Source organism: Rattus norvegicus, chromosome 3 (genome assembly GCF_036323735.1).
Source record: "Rattus norvegicus strain BN/NHsdMcwi chromosome 3, GRCr8, whole genome shotgun sequence".
NCBI classification, from domain to species: Eukaryota; Metazoa; Chordata; class Mammalia; order Rodentia; family Muridae; genus Rattus; species Rattus norvegicus.
The window spans coordinates 27469742-27494084 of NC_086021.1; the positions used below are offsets into that span (position 1 = coordinate 27469742).

The 24343-nt window shown below is 43.4% G+C and overlaps 2 protein-coding genes across 4 annotated transcripts in view; one reads left to right on the forward strand and one right to left on the reverse strand.

Annotated features, from left to right (window-relative positions):
• Il36b (interleukin 36, beta) overlaps positions 1 to 24343 on the reverse strand; it is a 98365-nt gene that overhangs the window by 46762 nt on the left and 27260 nt on the right. The window lies entirely within an intron of this gene.
• Positions 1057 to 3985, forward strand: Il1f10 (interleukin 1 family member 10). Its single transcript, NM_001108571.1, has 4 exons — positions 1057 to 1116; positions 2628 to 2713; positions 2981 to 3108; positions 3392 to 3985. The coding sequence occupies exons 1-4, from the start codon at positions 1085 to 1087 to the stop codon at positions 3602 to 3604; spliced, it is 459 nt and encodes a 152-aa protein (NP_001102041.1). The 5' UTR covers positions 1057 to 1084; the 3' UTR covers positions 3605 to 3985.

Consider the following 24343-nt stretch of genomic DNA (forward strand, 5'->3'; position numbering starts at 1 on the left):
GGTGACAGAATCATATAGCCAGTAATTAAAGCCACTTGGTCTACAGTCCTGTTTCTTATAACACCAATCCTTGGATCTCAGTGACACTTCGGTGGTCTGAATTCCATCCATTAGCATTAACCTCATCTTCCTTATGAGTCTCCCTCAGTAGCACTCCATCCAACTCTCAGTCCTACTCTTCCTTCCCACAGTCTTCTTTCCTGTCTCATTTTCTGCCTGCTTACACAATCATTTCTCTTTTTTTCCCCTTCTTGCTTGGCAAGGCTCAGATTCACCCCAGAAGTTTCAGCCCTGACCATCCCAGCATTTACAAATTGTTCTGCTTTCATCTATTCTGAGTTTCTCATGTGCTGTTCTGGATTAGACGTTCTAGGTGATCATTTCAGGGAGGAGCTCTGGGATAGGACAGTCCTCCAGGAAGGAACACAGTCCCAGGAGGGAAGTTTTGTGGTTTGAGGTTATCTAGGTCAATCTCTTTACTTCAGAGTGCTCGTTTTCTAAGTCTCTGTATTTCAATCCTGTTCTGATTTTCCCCTTATAAAAAGATAAAGCAGGGGTGGGGGTGTTTGGACAGACTCATCGTAAGTGATTCCAGTTCCCAAGAGTGATTCTTCCTAACCTTCAAACCCTGCCTAGACTCCCTAGCTAATGTGCTCTTCCCTGTGCTGAGTGCCAAGTATCTTGTTCCCTGCTTGGTAAGGAGGGCAGATCACAGTGACCTTCTTACAGGCCAGGTTGGAAAATGGGACTGGATCTGTCCTCAGGTTATCCCAGGGTACCCACCTCCAAGCCTGGGAAGTGAGCCGGAAGGCTATTTGGGTGAATCGGTTTTCTAGAGTCTAGGAACCAGCTTCAGCACACAAAATAAAACCCTATCTAAAGGCCAGGAATACCAAAAGATGAGCTTCCTGCAGTTGGGAGGGCTGGAGAAACCTTTGTGGATTCTGTAATACCTAGGGGTGGGGAACAGCTTGTGGCTGGGTAATCCTGAACCCCAGCATGTCTGTCCCCAAATACACTCTGTTTTTCTGAAAGCCTTTTTCTTTTTTGCCTCAGTGAAGACCAGACACTCCCAACTGCAGGAATGTGTTCTCTTCCCATGGCAAGATACTACATGTAAGTAATCTTGGCACTCTCTCAGCCAAGGGGCCTGGAGAGCATGTGAGAAGGGAAAAGGCTGAGTCAAAGGAACAAAGCTCCCTCTAGCCACAGAAATCTCAAGAACTGAATAATTGATCTTCATCTTTGTCAATCACAACAGCCCTCTTTCCTGGTGGCAGAATGAAACACCTGTAAGAATGCTATTGCTTCCTCCATTTTACAATCCTGGAAATGGAAGCTCCAAGAGGTTATGCCATTTTCCTCGTGCCATGCAACTACTCAAAAGCAGAGAGTGGGGTCAGGCTCCCTGTCCTCTGAACTGATACAGCTAGTTCTTAGAAAGCTCAAACAATCTTGAGTCTCAAGGACAGCACCTTTATGGTGACCTTGACTGATATCTGGATCAAAAAAGACAAGTTTCATTATGCGAGCCTGGCTTCCCTGGAACTATCACCATGTACATTTGGGTGACAATGAGCTCACAGAGATCTGCCTCCCAAGTGCTGGGATTAGAGTATGCATCACCATGCCTGCATCTTTGATAATAACTAAGTTGTGTCTAAATGCTTCCAGTGGGGTGAACTGCTAAGTCCCAGTTCTCAAAGTCTGGGAAGAATGCCAGGTGGCAAGATCTGTGCAGGCCTTTGTTCTTAATGTACAAGTGAGCCTGCTTTAAAAACAATACATAAGCTGTTTTTACTATTGCTAGTTGTTGCAGAGACAGAAAAGGCTCCTGGAGGTAGTGGCCTTGGTCCAGAGAGGTTCTACTCTCAAATGCATCAGGAGTTCCCAGGACTCTGAGAGCAACTGGTGGGTATCTCTGAAACCAGCTGCGCAACTAGGCTAATATTGGGCATGATTTTAATGTTTCACGTGCATGACAGTTTCTCCCCAGCTTCCCTGGTGCATACTTACCCTCCCAGGCAGGTCATTAGATCCATGGGCATAACCAGTGATTAATCAGGCTCTGATCTAGGTCTGGGTTGGCCTCCTAGATGTGTTCCACCCAGAGTGTACCTTACCATGGTCAGAGTGGGCCCAGAGACTAGGGAAGTAGACTTTTTTATTCTCTAATTTCTGATTCGTGAATTTTCTTCTACAAAGTTTTTTTTTTAATTTTGCAAAGCAAATCACAGTTGTTGCATCCTCAGTACCTTCATTAATTAGTGTTCCTATTTATTTAAAAAATTAAATCATGCCCAGAAACATCATGGATAGTGCTCAATGTATCTCCAGGATACCTGAGCCTCAGAGCAACTCCTCAGACAACCATGAAAACACCTTTGATTCCTTCATGACAAAGAACAACTCTCACTTCCGGAGTCCCTGACAATCCTCAGCCTAGGAAGTTCACTCTTGCTTTGGGATGAAACTATTTCTACCCTTATTGGAGCAGCGTTCGTCTCCTCTCTGGAAATAAAATTCACCAAAGGCTCTGTGTGGCAGCCCAGTGAGGTGGTATGGGGACTGAAAGGGACAATGATCCCTGTGGGAAGCAGGCCATTAACCCTGCCCTCCCATTTCAGAATCAAAGATGCATATCAAAAGGCTTTGTACACACGGAATGGCCAGCTCCTGGTGGGAGACCCTGATTCAGAAAACTGTGAGCCAGGTGAGCTTCCGGGGACTTTCTTTCAGGAGTTGTCCAGTGTCCATCTGCCACAGGTCCTTGATTCTTTCCTTCTATTGTGTCTCTAGAAACATGAGAATATTGTCCCAGTGGTAAGGAGAGGAGGTAGGGGCAGTTTCTGCCTGTCTCTATACAGAAACAGGCCAGATGGGGCCAGACCCAGCAACTTCTAGCTGAGGCTTACCTTGCTAAAAGCCTGCCATCTGCAGTCCCCTCATTGCCTGAACTGCATTTTGTCTTACCTCTCAGAGAAGGTCTGTGTCCTTCCTAACCGAGGCCTGGACCGCTCCAAGGTCCCCATCTTCCTGGGGATCCAGGGAGGAAGTTGCTGCCTGGCGTGTGTGAAGACAAGAGAGGGGCCTCTCCTGCAGTTGGAGGTGAGACATTCCTCCTCATTCTGGGGGACACTGCAATGTCTGTCCTGCCACTGGGACGTAGTGACATCTTTGTACCCACATGTCCCCTTTCTTGTTCCCCATCTTTGTGGTCAGCTGAGAGAGAGAAAGAGACTCTTGCCTTTGGGGATCTATAGAAAGAACATCACTGTGAAAAACTCTTCCCTATTGAGTCTTTCTTTGGCCAAGCCTCCTGAGGCACTAAGGGCTGACATCCCAACCAGAACACCTATGTCATCTCACAGCTGTCTCCCTTTCCCCACAGGATGTGAACATCGAGGACCTTTACAAGGGAGGTGAACAAACCACCCGGTTCACCTTTTTCCAGAGAAGCTTAGGCTCTGCCTTTAGGCTCGAGGCTGCTGCCTGCCCTGGCTGGTTTCTCTGTGGCCCAGCCGAGCCCCAGCAGCCAGTGCAGCTCATCCAAGAGAGTGAACCTTCTACCCGTACTGAATTTTACTTTGAGCAGAGTCGGTAGGGAGGCATGAGGTTGGGGTCCAGCCTAGTGCCCCCAAACTCAGCCCCTCTTGCTTGGCATCTTATGGAAAGCAGAATAAGGATCCACCAAAGATGTTTAGGTCTTAATTCTCATAATCTGTGACTGTGTTACATTAAATGGCAAAGGGACTTTTCCTCCGAGGTCCATGTGGGCCCATTGGAATCATACGAGGCCTGGAGAGAAGGAGTCAGAGGGAGACTAGGGCAAACATTGCTAGATGTAAGGATGGGAATAGAAACCATAAACTGATGGGTAACAATGGTTTCTAGAAACTAGAAATGGTAAGAGCTCTCTTGACACTGATTCTGGATTTTTCTGGACTGGAGAATTGTAAAATAATAAATACACTTCCATTGTTTTAAGCCACTGAGCTTGAGATCCTTCATTGAAGCTGTCATAAAACCTGTGCTTCACATGCAATTCAGGATTGGCAGGTACCCTCGTGATTTCTCAGAAAGACATCCACAGATTCTCTTGGATGTTGAGTTCAAGGCCCAGTGAAGTCCCTGAGTTGAATGGATTTCCCAACCCAGAATATCAAGCTCAACTCTTCTGAAAGTTTGTAGTTGTAACCCTTGCCTGAGAGCATCAGCAATTTTTACCTCATAGGAAATCTGTGTCCCTGCCCCTGCTGAAGCAGGGAGCCTTGTACTGTCCTGATTTAGTGAGAGTGAGCTGCTGGCACTTTTTTGTGTCACCAGTGTCTAGAGCAGTGATGGAGCACAAAAGATCTTGACTGAGAAGATGACTATGAAACTCTGGCTAGAAACTAAGAATATAATATAAGCAGAGCTCTAGGGTAAGGTGAGCCCACGAGGAGAGCTGCCTAGGGAGGCTAAGCGGGACTTCACAAAGGGTAACCCTGGACTCTGAGGAAAAAGAGTTTTCCTAGCAGAGAACTTGGGTCAAGCATTCTAGGTAGAATCAACAATTCAGAAAGGTATGAGGTATGGAGCGCTCCAGGCATGTCTAGGCTATGCTGTGTCATCCGTGTGGCAGGAGCCCAAGGTTTGTGGTTAAGAAGTTGCTGAAAATTAAAACAGGAAAATGGGTGGAGGCCAATTGTGATTGACTTGCAAAGGAGTTTAGGTCATAAGTGGGAGGCCCAGAGGAGTCATCTGAGTATTGCAAGCAGAGGCTCTGTGACCATTGCTGGACCAGCCTAGGTACTGCAGAGCCAATGTTCAGCCCTACATCCTAACCCACAGCCATGTACCTTCAGAGGTCCACTTCCGTGCTCTCGGCTCTGGTTCCACGGGTAGCCTGACCCTGCTTCATCTTCCCCTATAAACTTAGGCACATACGCTTAGGCATTGGTAGAGTTTACTTGGGTGATTGGTGAATCAGGCAGTACCAAACTACAGTTGTTCAGGGCTTTACCAAGGGAGCTGATTGGATCATCGGAATGAGGGTGGTTAGAATGCATTCCGGAAACAAGGGGGAAAACATGATTGCTTAAAGTGGAAAGTCCCGACTTAAGTGTTAGTCAGTAGTTTCTAATTATTTGAGTCTCTAATTAGAGGTTAGTTGACAGTTTCTGGTTAGTTAATCTAAGTTTCATTTTCTTACACCATGACCGTTCTCTGAGTTGCATGTTAGCAAGCGATGCAGTAGGAGCTCAAGACCCGGAATGGCCTATGTTAATTACATTAACAACGATCACTCATTTCTGTTGCCTCCTACTGAGGTTCCTATGCTGCACATACAATCATGTGTTTTTCAGTATCTGGCATTTGCTGCACCTCCACTAGTGCTGAGGGGAGCTACAAAGGCCACAAAGCACGGCCCCTGCCCTCTAAGGATGTACAACGTAATGGCAGGAGACCTGACATTATAAAGTGGATCACCTGGTTTCAAACTGAGCAGAACTGGAGCTGAGGGCTTGGCTTAGTGGCGGGTCACTTGCCTGACACGCCCAGTGCTAAGAAAAACACATTCTGGAGCTAGTTAGATGGCTTAGAAGAAAAGGGCTAAGCAGCCTGATCATCAGACTTTCAATTTCTAGAACCCATGTGGTGGAATAGAGAACCAACTTCTGACCATTTGGGCACATCCCCTTCCACCACCACAACACACCCAAATAAATAAGGAAATAAATTAGAAAAATCAAGAAAATCTCATATTCTATAGAGCTCTGGTAAATAGCAGGCTGTTAATGGCATTTAGGATTTGAAACTCAAAAATGGAAAGATCTACTTGTGACGGTTCAGGACTTCAGGGATGCTTCTCTGGCATATCCCAAGACTCAGGCTTAAATTCCTTCTCCTCCCTAGAAGACCACACCACCTTCTCAACCAGGCCACAGATGCTATAATTATGTAAATGTGTGGGAGAGGCGCACTCTAGATCTTATCTACTCTTCTACATATCAGAATGACAGGTATGGGGACAGGATGAGTAAGTGGTACACAGGATAAAGACCTCTTAGGTGGCGCTCAGGACTTAGTGAGTAAGCAAGGGAATGCATGTGACCATGTGTGTATGATGTAGGGTGTGTGTGTGTGTGTGTGTGTGTGTGTGTGTGTGTGTGTGTGTGTGTGCCGCATGCGCTTGCGCGCGCTTGGCCTGGTATCCTTGCTGTGTATGTCCGCCACAGGAACTAATGTGTACAACAGTTCATTTAGTGGGCTTTGTTTCAAGAGGATCTAGAACAACTTTACCCTAGAGGGCAGTATGTTCAAAGCCTCCTAGGACCTGCATATCCTAAATCATCCAACCCAAGATTAAAATTTTACATTGACTCTCCTTCCTCGTTAGACCATATTTTCAAGATACCAGCGTAAGCACCACCATAAATCCAAAGCATCATACACACACACACACCAGATATGCGACACCTGTCAGTGCAAGTGAAGGCAACCCATGTCTAGGGAAGGAAAAATACGTAAAGGAGAGAGGATAAAAGGTTAAAGATCACCATATTTTTCCTAGTATCTGTCAGCAAAAATCAAAAAGTTAGTGCATTGGCATTTAGATTATTTGCCATTATTTTAGATTGGACTTCAAGTTTACATAACTAGTTTACTGTTATTCGATCTAAACAAAGAGTCTACCTCCTAGAGAAATTCCAGACTCATCTGTACCTAACAAGGGGCAGACTCCAAGCAAGTCTCTGGTGGGACCCTGGACGCCTATTTCTAATAGGGAACTTGCAATGTACCATTTGGACTGAAGGTGGCGACAGAGTTCATCTTTACTTTGTGAGATTGTGAGCCCTTGGTGAGCCAATTCATCAAATTTAACTTGAATGTTTCATATCGCCCGTCCACCAGCCTCTGTACCCCATCTCTGCCTTGCTTTTAACGTGTAGATCTGCATCGCTGAAGAGACTCTTCGTGTTTCTGCCATCCAGAAGTTTTACAACTTGCCTATGACAAGAGGCCATGGGCCCTGCTCTCTAGAAGCCTGGAGCCACACATGCAAGTACACTTGTGCCTGTGCTATATTAAAGCACACATTCACTCTTTTTTTTTTTTTTTTTTTTTTTTTTTTTTTTTTTTTTATTAACTTGAGTATTTCTTATATACATTTCAAGTGTTATTCCCTTTCCCGGTTTCCGGGCAAACATCCCCCTCCCCCCTCCCCTTCCTTATGGGTGTTCCCCTCCCAACCCTCCCCCCATTGCCGCCCTCCCCCCATAGTCTAGTTCACTGGGGGTTCAGTCTTAGCAGGACCCAGGGCTTCCCCTTCCACTGGTGCTCTTACTAGGATATTCATTGCTACCTATGGGGTCAGAGTCCAGGGTCAGTCCATGTATAGTCTTTAGGTAGTGGCTTAGTCCCTGGAAGCTCTGGTTGCTTGACATTGTTGTACTTTTGGGGTCTCGAGCCGCTTCAAGATCTTCCAGTTCTTTCTCTGATTCCTTCAACGGGGGACCTATTCTCAGTTCAGTGGTTTGCTACTGGCATTCGCCTCTGTATTTGCTGTATTCTGGCTGTGTCTCTCAGGAGCGATCTACATCCGGCTCCTGTCGGTCTGCACTTCTTTGCTTCATCCATCTTGTCTAATTGGGTGGCTGTATATGTATGGGCCACCTGTGGGGCAGGCTCTGAATGGGTGTTCCTTCAGTCTCTGTTTTAATCTTTGCCTCTCCCTTCCCTGCCAAGGGTATTCTTTTCCCTCATTTAAAGAAGGAGTGAAGCATTCACATTTTGATCATCCGTCTTGAGTTTCCTTTGTTCTAGGGATCTAGGGTAATTCAAGCATTTGGGCTAACAGCCACTTATCAATGAGTGCATACCATGTATGTCTTTCTGTGAGTGGGTTAGCTCACTCAGGATGATATTTTCCAGTTCCAACCATTTGCCTACGAATTTCATAAACTCGTTGTTTTTGATAGCTGAGTAATATTCCATTGTGTAGATGTACCACATTTTCTGTATCCATTCCTCTGTTGAAGGGCATCTGGGTTCTTTCCAGTTTCTGGCTATTATAAATAAGGCTGCGATGAACATAGTGGAGCACGTGTCTCTTTTATATGTTGAGGCATCTTTTGGGTATATGCCCAAGAGAGGTATGGCTGGATCCTCAGGCAGTTCAATGTCCAATTTTCTGAGGAACCTCCAGACTGATTTCCAGAATGGTTTTACCAGTCTGCAATCCCACCAACAATGGAGGAGTGTTCCTCTTTCTCCACATCCTCGCCAGCATCTGCTTTCACCTGAGTTTTTGATCTTAGCCATTCTCACTGGTGTGAGGTGAAATCTCAGGGTTGTTTTGATTTGCATTTCCCTTATGACTAAAGATGTTGAACATTTCTTTAGGTGTTTCTCAGCCATTCGGCATTCCTCAGCTGTGAATTCTTTGTTCAGCTCTGAACCCCATTTTTTAATAGGGTTATTTGTTTCCCTGCGGTCTAACTTCTTGAGTTCTTTGTATATTTTGGATATAAGGCCTCTATCTGTTATAGGATTGGTAAAGATCTTTTCCCAATCTGTTGGTTGTCGTTTTGTCCTAACCACAGTGTCCTTTGCCTTACAGAAGCTTTGCAGTTTTATGAGATCCCATTTGTCGATTCTTGATCTTAGAGCATAAGCCATTGGTGTTTTGTTCAGGAAATTTTTTCCAGTGCCCATGTGTTCCAGATGCTTCCCTAGTTTTTCTTCTATTAGTTTGAGTGTGTCTGGTTAGATGAGCACACATTCACTCTTAACTCACCCTTAGTGTCATTCTTTCTGCACAGATGTCCTTGTACGATGTGCATGCTGTCTTCCCTCATGACTACGAGCTGCAATAAATACTCACTCCTCCCAATCTACTGAGACGCTCTTGCCCAAGGTCTGATCATAGAATTGGGGTGACAGTAAGGCTTGGAACCTTACTTTCAGCAGAAGCTCTTCTTCTTTGGAGTATGGAAACAGGCAATTGTCATAGCAACTTTACAAGGATTAGTACTGCCCATATCAGCTTGTCCACATAGAAGACTGGAGGCTCAAATATCTCCTAGCTATGTATTTTTCAAACTGGTTTTTGAGAATCTTGCACTAAAGGCTCATGCATGTTTGGGGGAAATAGGTTATCTGTGACCTTTTTCCCATGTTCTTTTCTGTTCTACTCTGCTGCAACAACAGTGGCTGTCTCACCATTCTCCAAAAATATGCATGCTCAACACTAGGCTATCTCTCAGTCTACAGGCACTTGCTGAGATTTCCAAGCTTTTATGTCATAGAATGAAGAGAGAGACTAGGAACCACACAGATAATGATAGAAATAGAGGCAGTTCATTAAGGAAATGCACTCCTGAGAACGGGTGAGAGACCTGGAACAGGACCAAGACCTTAGCACCCAAACCCTTTATGTCTCATTTAATAGCACCCAGTTTTCCCACACTCGGAAATCAAGGGCTTTTTTTAAAAAATCACTTTTAACCTCAGGTTTGTTCCGTTTGTCCATTTAGGAGAGATTCCCAATCCTCTGCTGCCAACTGGCTCCTTTGACACATTAGTCTTGATGCCTCTCCATAGCCTGATCTCCTGATCCAACTCCATTCCCAAGAGCTGTGTTCCCAGAAATCTTTTGGAATGATGAAAGTTGGTCTTCTGTAATTTTTTCAATGGTGTTTTTTCTTTTTAATTGTCTGTTTGTCTGTCTGTCTCCCTATGGGCATATGTATTTCTGTTCAGGTACCAGCAGAGGCCAAAACATAGCTTCATATTTTCTAGAGGTATGAACTGCCCACTGTGGGTCATGAAATTGAACTTTATAAAAACGGTATGCACTTTTTGCCTCTTTGTCATCTCTAAAGCATTCCCAAGACAAATTGTAAATGTTAACTTGGATTGTTTGGGTCTTATTATCTTTCTGTAATTTTCTTCCAAGCAACAGAAACTTCTACGGACTGCTTACAGGGATCAACCAGATAATATCTTGACTAAGGCTGCTCAGTTACGTATACCTTTGTCCTCCACTTTAAATTTTTAGTTGCACTGTTAATTAAAAGAGTAAAAGAAATATGGGCTAACATGGAGAGAAAGCATATAAACATTAGGTACACAGAAAGATAGGTTTTTAAAAGTAAATGTTTTGTGACTTATCACTTAGATCTATCCTTTGTTTTTCAGTTTAGAATGTTGATCTAATTATTTCCTAAATATCATTAAACAATCTTTAATGCCAAGTCTGGCCTTGCAAAAACATAGCTCTTAATATAAAGTAAGAGACTTTATATCCCATCAAAGTCATTGAACCTCACCTGATCAGTGACAAGATTCTAAGCAGGCTAAGCAGGCTAAGCAGGCATCAGCTTCTCGTCTTCTTAATGCTTTGCTTACATTTACTTACTTAATATGTACATATGTGTGTATGTGCATGTACGTGTGCCACAGGGTGTGTCTCTCTCCTCTCTCTCCTCTCTCTCCTCTCTCCTCTCTCCTCTCTCCTCTCTCCTCTCTCCTCTCTCCTCTCTCCTCTCTCCTCTCTCCTCTCTCCTCTCTCCTCTCTCCTCTCTCCTCTCTCCTCTCTCCTCTCTCCTCTCTCCTCTTCTCTCTCTCTCTCTCTCTCTCTCTCTCTCTCTCTCTCTCTCTCTCTCTCTCTCTGTGTCCCCCCTGGTCCTGTATGTGTGTCTCTTTGTGTCTCTGCGAGTAGAACAGAAAACAACTTGTGAGACTTGATTCTCTCATTCCACAATGTAGATCATAAAAATCAATCTCAGGTTCACGATCTTGGCAGCACTTGTCTTTATCCACTGAACCACCTCATAACCACTACTGCTTGGTTTTTAAATGACCAGGCTGGTTTTAGTTTTAAATTGGACCTGAACTTTGCAATCCTATTCTTTTGCTTTTGTTGTTGTTAAAAGAGGAAAACATGAGCAGACTGGTGTAGGATGATGTCATCACGTGGGTGAAGGCAGGTACAAGATAGAGTGAGGCCTGTCATTGGACAAGAAGGCAGGATGGGCAGGAGGAAAGTTTTAGAGGGAGGAGGAGACTGGAGCAAGTGGGAGAAGTGACTGGGAGAACATGGAGGCAGATGTTAAGATTCCTCTCTGCACCTTCACAGGTTGTTATGAATATTCTTAAGGGATGGATGTGTACAGGGCTTTGTATGTCTAGATGAGCAAATTATATATTACTAATTGGATCAGAAGCTATTGTGTTGTGTGTTCTTTCATGTGGAGATTTAAGTTCAAGAATGTGTGGTGGCAGGAGACCCTGGATCGCCACAGAATTGGGATGTGTGTGTCTGGCATTGCTGCCAGGCTCAGAGAGAAGCCATCGGCAGTGTGATATGAGATAGAGAAAAGCGGGTGAGAGGCTTTGCTGACTGAGATGAAGATGTCTACCAGATATCTTGGGGACTTGGGTGCCGGACCAAGTTCAGGATAAAAGACAACATTTTTTATAATTTTACAGCAACAGACGGGCAATAATTTTTATACTTCAATATCACAACTATAAAATAGGTCTTATCTTAAAATATAAGATATTAGTTACTATTGTTTTCTTAAAGACATGGTAGCCTTAATTTTTATTGAATATAGAGTAAATTTACATAGATTCTAAATTTTATTGCTAATTGTGAGTACATCACCTGAATTTTGATTGTGAAAAGGAAATTTAACATAAAAACCTTTGACAAATGTGTACATGTAACCATCATCTTACATATATTATAGTCTTTATAAAAATATTGAGTTTATCACTTGCATATATAACTAGTCTACTAGGAGAATTTTAATGTATAATATTTGAAGGCATTATTGATTAACATAAAGTTTGTCTTTTATTTTTTCTTACTCTTGACTATTAACCTTAAACATTCTTAAGAACCTAATTTGAAAGGAAATCCTTATAAAAATTTGTATCTAATGTTAAATTTCAAAGCTTAATAACTCCATTAAATGTTGTTTTTATAAACAATTAGCTTTTTATAAAACATAATAAGTCCAAAATTACCATTTCAGTAGACTAGAAAAGTGCTGAAGTTTATAAGATACCCTTTTAAGATATCTTACAAGACCCTTAAAATAGCCCCAACACACACACACACACACACACACACACACACACACACACATACACACACTTTTTTAAAACTAGGCATGCTAAAATATCCTTAAGTCTACAATAAAATTAATTTTTAAAAATTAAGTGACAATGTGTTTTGTTACTCTATTATTTCAGGAAATTCTAGGAATAGATAGGTCTTTGTCCCACGTTGTTTTTAACGCAAAAATGACATATAAATTATATCAATACACAGGACACAATTTCACTAACAAAGTGAAGGATTTTTCCACTAACAAAGGAGGTTGGGCTGGGCAGTCTATTAAGCATGTCTTTGGCTCTCCTGTCTGCAAGACTGTGTTTCCCTGAGGACCTTTACTTCCATAAGATGTTCCTGCCAGGAGTTGGTCCTTTCTTTTCTGGGAGCAGAATAAGTCCTCTGGATCCCTGCATGGCCATAGCTGTGGAGTTGGAGCACATTGAATACATTCATGTGCCTGGTGGCCTGGGGCTTCTGTCCTCTGAGACTCATCAATGGATCATTTGATAGATGGGCCTGGCAAATGACACCTATAAGGACCAGCACTACCATTTAGACTCCTTTCTCTGTCCTCTTTGCCTTCCATCAATCTCAGTTGTTGAAGTTGAAGGAGTCAGTGTTTATTCAGCACTTGGGTCTGTGTAGTCAGAGGTCATTTCTCTGGTTTCCGAAGCTTTCTATAGCTGACAAAGGTTGACTGGTTAAAACATGGTGGCCCACTACCTAAAGACTATCATGGACTGACCCTGGACTCTGACCTCATAGGTAGCAATGAATATCCTAGTAAGAGCACCAGTGGAAGGGGAAGCCCTTGGTCCTGCTAAGACTGAACCCCCAGTGAACGTGATTGTTGGGGGGAGGGTGGCAATGGGGGGGAGGATGGGGAGGGGAACATCCATAAAGAAGGGGGGGTTAGGAGGATGTTGGCCTGGAAACCGGGAAAGGGAATAACACTCGAAATGTAAATAAGAAATACTCAAATTAATAATAAAAAAAATAGTAAAAAAAAAAAATGGTGGCCCAGAAGAACTTTTCTCTGTAAAGAGCACAGGTTGGTGGACTCCCTAAAGGCTTCAGTTAGCCTGTTGACAATGGGGCAAGTTTTACTGCCTTGAATAACCTCTCTGATCTTATCACAATTAACGTATTTGTCAATATAGTTTTTCATTCCTGCACTAACACTTTCTGGGAGGCTATAACCCCAAGCAATGGGTTCCTGATGAAAAGCATTCACACTGGACAGACAGCCATTAGAACTTTGAGCAATAGCTCGTCTGCATACTGGTTTTAAGAATCTTTCTCCCAGAGCCTCTGTTTCCTGCTCCCACCCCCAACTTCCACCCCAGAAATATAGCAAGGAGTTAGAACTAAGCATAGGCAATAGACTCAGTATCCCTATCCCTGGGGCTGGACTGGGTCTCTGAAAAATTATTGTAGGTGGAAGATAGAAAGATGAGCTACTTCAGTATCTGAAGCAAAACCCTTTGGAGTCTGTGTTTCCTGCCACCCCAGTGAGCCCTTGGGGAGTGAGAGGAAGAAAGAAGTGGGAAAAGAAGACAGGGAGTGAGTCAATGCAGTGACCCAGAAAGGCTCGGGTTCAGTGGCATTCATGAGTTTCTGAGGTGGTATGGTTCTCAAGCTGCTGTGTGAACAACATCATTTTATTAGCACTACCAAGGGCATCCCCACACATAGCCACCATCTTAGTTACCCTTGTGATTGCCACCTTGATTGGCCATGTAACTGTTGTCCAATTGACTGACTACATGACTGCCTATGAGCAGTGATCAGCTCTGTGGATGTCCGAGCTGATTATTAGTAGAGTTTGAGTCTCCAAGAGCATCACCATGGCTCTGTCCCCCTCCAGGTTTAGTCAGAGTCAGTGTGGCTTTGCACAGGGGCCTCCCAGTTTAAATGAGGATCTTCCTCAGCAGCTGCTGCTTAGTCTTAGGCATGAAATTGGCAGCTGCTTATCAATCCACTTCTTTACCTGGCATAAGCTCTGCCAATATCCCAAAAGGTCTGTTTGGAAGAGCACCTCCTTGGTTCCCAGCTTTGCTGTTCCTTTTGCAAAGAAAGGAAAGGCAGGGAGAGGGAAGGTTTGAACCTAGTCACCCCAGGAGCAATACAGAGGTTCAAAAACCCAGGCCATGAATGTCTTGATCCTTTAATAGACCATTTCTGTAGCTTCTTCTTCCTATTCAGAGACAATAGGGGTTTTCTTGGCTTGGTCTCTGTCTTATAACATGGTGTTGGGAGGAATTTCCAGTCTTCCAATGCCAAATACTTTGTCACCTTGATTCTTCTCTCCTCACTTGCCCTATCTGCCTGCTTTAATGCTGCCCCAGGGCCTTTACATCAGTTCAGTTGGAAGAATTAATTATCTTCATGCCTCAGATCTTTGGTGAAGACCATTCTAGTTACTTCTCTTAATAATGTTCCCAGCACTGAAATCTCAACACTTCCAAACCACCTACATTACAGTAGCAAAGCACATTCCCCATAATGCAAGACCCACCAGGCAGAGGTTCAAGTCTACTTTGCTAATCTATCACTAGCGTGTACAAGTGTTCTCGATGTGTCGGGGGCGTTTTTGAACAAATAAACACACAGGAAATTGGAGAGAACACTTGGCTCACATAGCACATCCCAGGAAAACCAAAAAAGCCCAACTAGGGCTCTATAGAGAACTGAACTGTGATGTCTCCTCAGAATCGTCAGAAAGGACTGTGTCAGAAGATTCTATAGTGTGGAAAGAGTGTCTAGTATCTAGAAAGATAGGTACAGAGGGTGCTCTGGACATCCAGCTGCGTCTAAAAACTTTGTGTATGCACCACAACTCACCTATTGCTGGGTAATAGAACAGCCTAGCATTTAAGAAGTTAGCACAACAGTTTATCACTTGTTCCTACCTGTGGACTGCACTGCCCTCTCACATTCAGCTGGATGCACAACCAGGTGAGATGGTCCAAGGTAGTTTCAACCACATGACTGTTGTTTGTGTGCCTTGAATACCCCGAGAGAGACCTTAGATCCTCTAAAAGGCTAAAGTGTGACCACCTGGGTGCTACTTTTGTAAGGGAGAAGATAGTTGTTATGGCTCCCCTTGAGGTCTGAACTCCAGAGTTCACATAGCCACACCTGTCATGTCCTATTGTTCAAGTAAGTCACAGGACCTGGCTCAAGAGGAATGGGTAGGGAAATGAAATCTACCTCCTGAAGGGAAGAGCTGCAAGGAATTTGTTTTCAAAGTCACTGTGAGCAAATGGGAGAGGAGAGGGCTAAGCCCAGGATGACCATCCCTGAAACTGTCACCGCCAGCACCAGCGGGGACCCAGTTATTCAGGGTCCCGAAGAGGCTTTCTACCTGTGGGTCAAATGGGGGTGAAGAGAAGGAGACCAAGCAAGATTCTATTGTCAAGGTCTCGTTTATTGGGATGAATGTTACAGCTTTTAAGGCTTTCAGGTAGGGGGAGTGTCCTTTGTGAAACACAGAGGAGGGGGAGATGAGGATATAGGCAGTGATAGCTGGAGGCAAAGAGGTCAGGCGGTAGACACCGGGTGTTGACTCAGGAGATAACTGGTATCTGCCCAAATCCAATATGGCTCCCTACATGAAACTACACCTTGTTATAAAATGCCTTTACAAGAAGCTCAGCCACAGGTCATGCAGCAAGAAACCCTTTGTCTTTTTCATGAGTGAGGGCATGAGTCAGCCCCCAGAAGTCAATCCCAATCCGTGTCTATGACACAGTGTGTGTATGTTTCCATGACCAAAGGGGATAATTAAACAGGAAGTTGACAATCAAAACATAACTGCCCTCTATGGAACCATGTGCCTCAATTGTGACCCAACATGGCTTGCTCTGCTCAGCTCATTAGTCACAGAAGATCATGGAAAATCATCTTCATTTTGAGAAGCTGCACATTGGTCACTACTTCCTCACACACTTCCCCACACACTTCCTCCTGAGAAGCAAACAGATGACCTGATAAAGAAATTCAAGGAAATGTGACTCTGAGTATTCATATTCCTTCCCAACATGACAGGCAGGGAAAGGGAAGGAGGTGTTTTCAGACTGCCCACTATGAGAACAGAGTACGGATTTTTGGCGATGGTTCTAGGCTCTGCTGTCGGCTCCTTCCCTGCTTTGGAGGTTGGACCCTTCTCCACTATACTTTCCTTGTCACAGTTTGTAGTCCCTTATAGACAGCCCTCCCCAATCCTATCCAGTCAAGTCACCAAGCGTCCAGGTGGCCTTGCTCCTGACAACCAAGTGTGAACGCATCAGTGCAGTATAGGTGCGCTTTCCCTTTTATCAACATTTTTGTTGTGTGGCACTGGAAGGTGAGCTCCGGGGGCAGGAGATTTGACACTTTTTATTTATATATTCTAATAGAAGCCCTTGGACCCTTCCTATGGATCACAGACTTTCCTGTGTAACTCTTAGGGCTGCCACTTCCACTCTGAAACTATAGATTTGAATGTGTATTATGATAACTAGCTATAAATTAATGTGTGCTAAAGTGCCAATAATTTGTAATGATTTTCTAATTGATGAGAATAAAGGCAGGAAAAGGACTTTTGCTCATTTACTACTAAAAGCCACACGTGGATAAAGCACAATTTCACTAGATAATGAAATTTTGAAGGTTCACCAAAAGCCTGGTCTTTGTCAAGAAATGTGGTGTCCCCACACTTTAAGTAGGGAACAGTAAGAATTGCATCCTAAAGTAAGGTCTGCCACTTCCTAAAGAACAGGCTGTTGGCAGTTCCATAAGAAGCCTCACAAAATGGCTTCCTGCCCCAGAATTCATTACCTCCAGTCAGTCTGAGAGATGGTTAGTGTCTGACAACCAATAAGAGAAGTGATTTGATTTAAGACATATTTAAAATAAAGACTTGATCCATTTTGGTGCATTATTGAATTTGGTGGAGTTTCTATGTATGTGTCTATTATAATACTTCTACTAATGGCTGCTGGTTTAATTACTGACTGGCATAAGGTATAATGGAGGAAAAAGAGGATACTCTGATCTTCTGATAAGCTTGGGTTTCAAGAAGCATCTCAACCTATATGTGGAAGTGTTCAGTAGGCAGGGAAATATACATATTTGGAGAGGAGTTTGGAATGAATATAAAGATTTTGGAGTTTCTGGGTGATAACTGAGCTTATAGAGCAAATGAAATTTGGAGAGAGATTGGCTTAAGAAAGAAAAAGAAGAGGGAAAGCAGTAGACAGTATGGCTGAAAGGACAGTCAGAAAAGCTCTCAGTTCTAGCAGGTGGGACAATTTCTGGAGTCATGCCTTATGGGAATCCTCTGGAGTAGGTTTCTCAGAGCAGGACTCATCAGTACAGAACACTGTCAGAGATCAAATATGGTCAGGTCTAAAGTGCTCGTCGGACCTTGAAGCTAAGCCTGGAATGAGGTAAAGTTGGAGTACGGATGGAGGAGAAGCATCCGGAACAGAGACATGACATGCGGCGCTGTCTCTCCTTATAGAGTTGGCTGTATAGGGAAGAAAGAGGCAGGGTGAAGTCAGAGGCAGCTCCGGAACACTCGAAGGCACGACGTTTCCAAGGCACAACCAACACGTGCTTCTGGAGGGGAAATCAGAGAAAAGAGGTGGCTCTTCAGTCTGGGTCAATAGCTAAGTGGGTGAGCTCAAATGTCCATCTGAACTAACAGTCCTACACTTCTCTGTTGAATATAAATTATATATATGAATATATATAAATATATGAAGTAGATCTATTAAGATAACATTGTAAACAATCAATATTGCAGAAGCAAGTGTTTTTATTGCTCCCTGATGCACCTGAGAAAAAACTAATGGCCTTCCTCAAAATTAGTAAGAAATCTTTACGGTATTTACAGCCCTCCTTAAATACTTAAAAGTATCTTTTTAGTACTATTTCCAAAACAACCATTTTATTTATCAATTGCTATGGAATAAATGACCCCAAATCCTAGAGGTTAAAACAAAAAGGAGACATCATTAACTCTGTCTATGAATCTGAAAGCAGCCAAAGCTCAGGGGACTTCCTGCTCTTGCCCTATCGAACATGTGCTGAGTGGACTCTACGAGTGGGCCTGTGAGCAGTCGGAGAATTGCCTACTCGCAGGTCTAGAAGCTGATGGTGGCTGTCCACAGGAACCTCAGCGAGTGAGCTAAAATACCTTCAGGTGGCTTTTTCATACCACTTAATCTTCCCTGCAATATGGTGTCTGGTGTTCAGAAGCAAGTGTCTGGAAAAGCCACAGACAACCCTATGTGGCATTTGATGCCCTCCCTTCAGAGCTCATTGAGTATAACTTCCCCTTAATTTCTGTTTGCTAATGCCAGCTGTCGTGGAGGAAGGGGTTAGACCTACCTCTTCCTGAGAAAAGTTCCAGTTTGTTGATATGGTTTAAAACCTCAAGAACACATCTCCAATTAAGACAACAGATCAAAATGATAGGTTTCTTTTTCAGGCAGAATGATAATTTCGATGGGATATAACATCAATTTCTTTAGCCTCTAGTTACAATAAGATCCCTTTGTCCTTCTACTTGCAGGACATATTTCTTTTGGTCAAGAAATGAATTGGTGATGGTAATGTGCACTCACTAGACTCTTCATAATGTGCAAAGAGAAAGCGCTAGCTTGTGGCTGTCCTCAGTTCAGTGGCTCTCAAATGGAGGCTTTGAACAAGTTTATGTTGCAGAACCTCATCTCTTCTACTAAAGCTGTGAAGGAGAAGGGTACTCCCCAAGCTGCTGAGACTTTTTTCTTCTTGTTTATTTCAAACATTACCACTATAAGCAACATTATTTGTGTGGCAAGCAAACAAGCAGGCCTTTGGACTTTGAAATAAGGATGAAATGAAGATGATCTCACTTAATAACAGTAGGATAAATAGCATAGTATGGTTTTCTTCTACCTTGCATTATTTGAGCAAGTAGAAGCAAAGACTTTAGGAAAAGGCTGAGTAAACTCACATATGCTGAGTACCCCAAGGTGTTTATTAAAATGGCTATTGACACTGAGTGAATTAGGGAGATTATGTAAGACACAAGAGGGCTTGCTTTGGAGAATAGTTGCCTCCTGGTCCCATTGGATGAGACAAAAGAAAGGGAAAGGGGGAAATCCATCATATTTAATAGAGACAGATGGAAGAATGTCTTAAATCTTTTGCTCTTTGTGTCATTTTTCTCTAACTAAAAGGAGATGGGATAGAATAGGATATTGATAAGGAGATGATTTTAAGTGTTTTTCTGTGAAGACGGGAGAGCCAACCAGTTACAGAACCATAAAAACACAACCACAAAGGCCGGTAAATTTGAATATTAGCAGTGTACATGAGGCCAATCTTTCACATTTTCCTGTGGTACTCAGGGGCTTCACTACAAAATCTAAGAGAGCAGACATCAGGTGTCAAACCTCTGCCTGTTATGAGTGAGGGTAGAGGAACCAAGCCATGGGGAATACGACAGAAGAATGGTCCAGGTAAGTAGCTGGAAGAAGGTAAAAACCTTGAAGGAGGAGGCAGGTAGGTCAAAGGACAACAGATCTCTAGGTGGTTGAAATGCATGGGTAGGCGTGCTAATGAGGGATGATGGGAGCAGGGGAGCAAGCCATAGGGATTCTTAGAATAGAGCTCATTGTAGTTGGGGAACACAATGCTTGCATTTATCTGCTTTAGAGGTGAAAGAGTCCAAAATGATGAGTCACAGTATGATGAACAACAGTGCAAGTCCCTGAAGGTGAGAAAGTCAAGGGCCTAGAGGCCTCCACGCCGGTTATTCAGATGAACACCAAAGACGTATGGGCTTTAGGATGAAGAGGAAGAAATGGTTCAAGGTGCCAAATGTTCTATGACTAAGTGCAAGTCCAGGAAATCTGTAGCCAAATGTGACAGTAAGTGCAGGGAGCTTCATGGAACTGGAGCCTTTGTTTGCTTGAGTTGGTTTTGCATTTTATAAACATCAGAGAAGTCGCAATCCGCTAACGTTGGCAGAGAGAAGACTACATGCTCGCCTATCTTCTGTGGCCTGAAATATCTAGAGGATAGGCCACCAGATCTTTCTTGTCTTTCCTGTGAAAACTACTAGGACAAACAGTCCTGGAAAGAAGGCAGATTACAGCTAAGGCAAGAGTTAGAGAAACATTCAGAAAAGAAAATGGAAAGTGTGATTCACCCATTTAAAATTACTGTGGTATGATAGGTTCCGGGCACTAAGACACATCTGTGAATATAATGCACTAAAGGGACCTACATTCCATTACTCAGAACAGACAACAAATTCCTGAGCAAATACATGCTCAGTGTGATTTCAGACAGTGATACAGCTGATGAGGAAACAATAGGCCATTAAATGGAAGCTGAAGAACGTGTTCAGGAAGTGAAACTTTTTTGTCACAAATTATGTTCTCCAAAGGGAATGGAGGGTGTCCTGGGACTTGTGTAAATAGTGAGTCCAGAGAGATTGTATTGGATTAATGCTGGCTAGCGTAAATAGCCTGACTGAGTAGCAGATGGAGAAAAACACTTTAAAGTTTACTAATCATTGCTGTGGGACTGACAATTTTGCAGAGTCATTACCAGGATTCTCAGAACTCTTCCTTCATTGTGGCCCACTGAGAGAGGCTGTGGTCAGCTCTGTCTGCCCTCCTTGCTGAGCCCAAAGACCAAGGTCAGACAATTGCAATACCTGCCCACAGGCCACATAGGTCACAGAAGCACTGGAGAACAGAGCAGACATTCACAGTGTGGGGGTGGGAGGCAGCACGCAAGGCAGTTTGCACGCATCGCAGGAAGTAATGGTACTTTTGGGAGTTGAGCAAAGGGAAGTGGCTAGTTCTTCAGACATGACACCCAGTGAAGCTTGGAGGAGACCTTTTTAGGGCAAAAGAAAAGGAAGTTTTGCTTCACCAGGCACTAAGTGACATAAGAAACTTACTTTCTTAATAGATAAATAAACAAAGGCAAAGGAAGATCTGAAACACACCTAGCACACTGAGCCAGACCGGGCTGGTGGTGAGAGGTTGGGAGATTTGAGAATATGTTTCTACTCTAAGTTGCCCCAAACAGTGTAGTCCTTGATGCCATGATTGGCCAGGACGTTGGAAATACCACCTAGACTTCAATCCTTGCTCCCTGGTCTGATTTGCTTTTATAATAAAATCCAAAGCCTGTCTTTCCCAATGTTCTCTAACTCCATTAAGATCATAGAAAAGATAGACTTCTCTAGCTTAAGCCCTACCCTTTAAAATAAAAGGACAAATGAACCCATTATTGATTCACTCATCTCTACCTACACAAGACACTATTGTAAAAATATAAGGACTTAAATATATAAAATTGTACCTTTAAGCTACCAGGTAGTACAGAAAGTTTGAATGACATTGTAAAGTAATGTGAATATTAACATTGATGTATCCTTTATTCCCCATTCTTTCTTCTCTTTCAAAGTCTCAGATGTGACCCATCAGTAGGTCTTCATCCTTACAGGACTGTCTTCTAGCTTCTAGGTCTGCATGGTCAGCTGCTAACTGAGCATCTCCATTTGATCTTGAACACTGTGTAATTCAAGATGAGTTCATCTTCCTCCCAATTCCTTCAAGAAGATCCTGCTCCTTCCCAATGTGTCTCAGAAATGCTTACCATTCTAATGTCTCGTTTATCCGGGCTGCAAAGTAAGAATATCCTTAGTCCCTACTCTCCTTCCATATTCAATAATGCCTTAAACAGCTGCTAGTCCCATCCAATCTACCACCTCAATATTTCTATCAATTTCTATCAGCTTCTCTCCTAGTAGTCAGCATCATTGTCGAAATTCCATCTCCTAACCTGTGCAAGTCCCCCCACCCAAGCTTCTTACTACACTGTCTGGCCTTGTTCCAAACTTTAGCCCACACTGCCTCCCACCTGGATGGACTGATGTCTTTCCTTCAGTGGCTCAGCATATACTTTTAGTACTGACATATCTATCAGGTCATCTCTCAGTTGTCCTTGCACTCCCTACACTCACACTGTGTTTAAGAACAGCCATCACAAAACACTGGAAGGTCCCCCGGGGTCTCTTTTTAAACATTTTTTATTTATTATATATTATGATTACACTGTCGCTATCTTCAGACACACAAGAAGAGGGCATCAGACTCATTTCAGATGGTTGTGAGCCACCATGTGGTTGCTGGGATTTGAACTCAGGACCTTGGGAAGAGCAGTCGGTGCTCTTAACCACTGAGCCATCTCTCCAGCCCCGCCCCCGGGGTCTCTTAATAGTTCCATCAGCTGCTCTTTGTGGCAGAAAACCATTTCTCCTCTATGTGTAGGCTAGTCATAGTCATATTTCTGAGCTCAATCCACAAGTCAAGCCCACTAGAACACCCTGTATATCTGGCTTATATTGCCCATTTTCTATACAACTGTAGGCATGGGCTCACTCCCAACACAAATTGATTGTTTAACCCCTTTCACTTAATTGTAAGAAAATGTACCCTATGTAGTTTTGTAGCCACAGTGGGTTCTTTGTCAGTAGATAGTCAATAAATGTATGATAAATGAATAAATGAAACAGAAGGAAGACAAGGAGAGAGGCTGAAAAGGAGGGAGAGAGGAGAAGAGAAAGGAGGGATGGAGAGAGGGAGGGAGGAAGGGAGGGAGAAAGGGAGGGAAAGAGGAATAAAGAAATGCCTAAGCATGTACTATATGTGGGAATAAAACAAAGCAGAAATAGGGAGTAGAAGTGTCAAGGAAGAGGTGATAAGTTTGAGTCAAATGTTCTGATAAAGGAGGTATCGTTATCCAGGCAGTAAGAGCAAGGGGGTTTTTAGACAGAGGCAAGAATAAGTGCTGAACCACAGAAGTTAAAAAAAATGGTGAAACATTAGTTTATTTGTCATGATTCCATGACAGGTAATAGAAAGTACTACAGATTGTCTGAAAAGGAAATGTTTTCAAGTGAGTATCTCAGTCCTCAGAGAGTCTGTTGGAGAATCACAGGAATAGCCATAAAGAATGGCTCCCATTGGAGTCCTCCAGAACTGTCTCACTGTCATCAGTCACTTCAGCATCACGAAGATGCTAATACACTTCAGGCTCCAGCTACCTGCTACTAGAGTCTGGTGCTTGACTCACACAGATGATAACTCCAGAAAAATACATCAGATATCAAAAGGCCACTTCTAGAAGCACTCCATAGTAATTAAAATCTGCATGAAGAAAATGAATGATCCTCCACAGACAGTGCATTCTAAAGACACATTGAGGTGCCTCATAAATGTTTCTTCTTGACAGAGCTGAAATTACAGCTGGAACTCTAGTTTTAAGAGACTCGGAGAAATATGGTTGTGTGGTCTAGTTGTGGCTTATCTCCTAAAGTTTTGTATCTTGGTACTTTGGGCCCCATTGAGAAGGTGTTGAGGGACTGGAACCTTAAGAGGTAGGTTTTAGGGTCTCACCTCTCAGAGACAAATTAAGTACTGTCTGTCTGGGATAGGTTTGTCTCTTGAGATGGGATTCATTGGCATGAGACTGGGTCGTCCATAAGTAAGTCTGACAGCTCCCAGGACCCCTTTTCCTGCTGAGGCTTCTCCACACCCGTTCTCATGGTGCTAATTCCATCTACTGTGAGTCCCTCGCTGACTGGGATGAAGCAGAAGCTAGTGCCACCATCTCGTACCCCCAGAACTATGAGTATAAATTTATGTTCTTTATAGAGTATCCAGACAGATATGAAAAGACAGCATAAACCTCATTTATCTATGTTGAAGGTCCAGGCCTGATTTTGGAAAAATGGCTGTAAAGTACCAGCTCCAGAGACAGATCATAAAATCCAGAACAAGGTCATAAAACCCCCTCCCTAAGAACAGCCTGGGGATAACCGCAAGAGCGCGGAATATTATCTCAGAATGGGACATCTGTGCTGGGCAGCCTTATTTCGTCATATGGTTAAATGGTTCGTGACATATAGATGCATACCAATGACCACCTGCGACCCCCAACACCCACCAATGAGAGTTCCTCCAGTTCTTTAGAAGAAGGCCTGCGTGACTTTGTCTGGGGTCACCATCTTAGAGAATAGTTGACCCCTCATACTGGATGATTCTGCAGAATAAACGCTCTTTGTCTTCGCTATCAGAGGCTGGGGTCTTCCTTCAGCGATTTTCGGACCCTTGCAGGTCTTTTGTAACAACACAAATGATGCACGAATAATGGTTGGGTTTTTTTTCCAGACAC

Coding starts and splice junctions, on each gene's coding strand:
- Il1f10 (NM_001108571.1), top strand. CDS start 1,085: ATGTGTTCTCTTCCCATGGCAAGATACTACAT. Junction 1,117..2,627: donor CCCATGGCAAGATACTACAT/GTAAGTAATCTT, acceptor CTCCCATTTCAG/AATCAAAGATGCATATCAAA. Junction 2,714..2,980: donor TTCAGAAAACTGTGAGCCAG/GTGAGCTTCCGG, acceptor CTTACCTCTCAG/AGAAGGTCTGTGTCCTTCCT.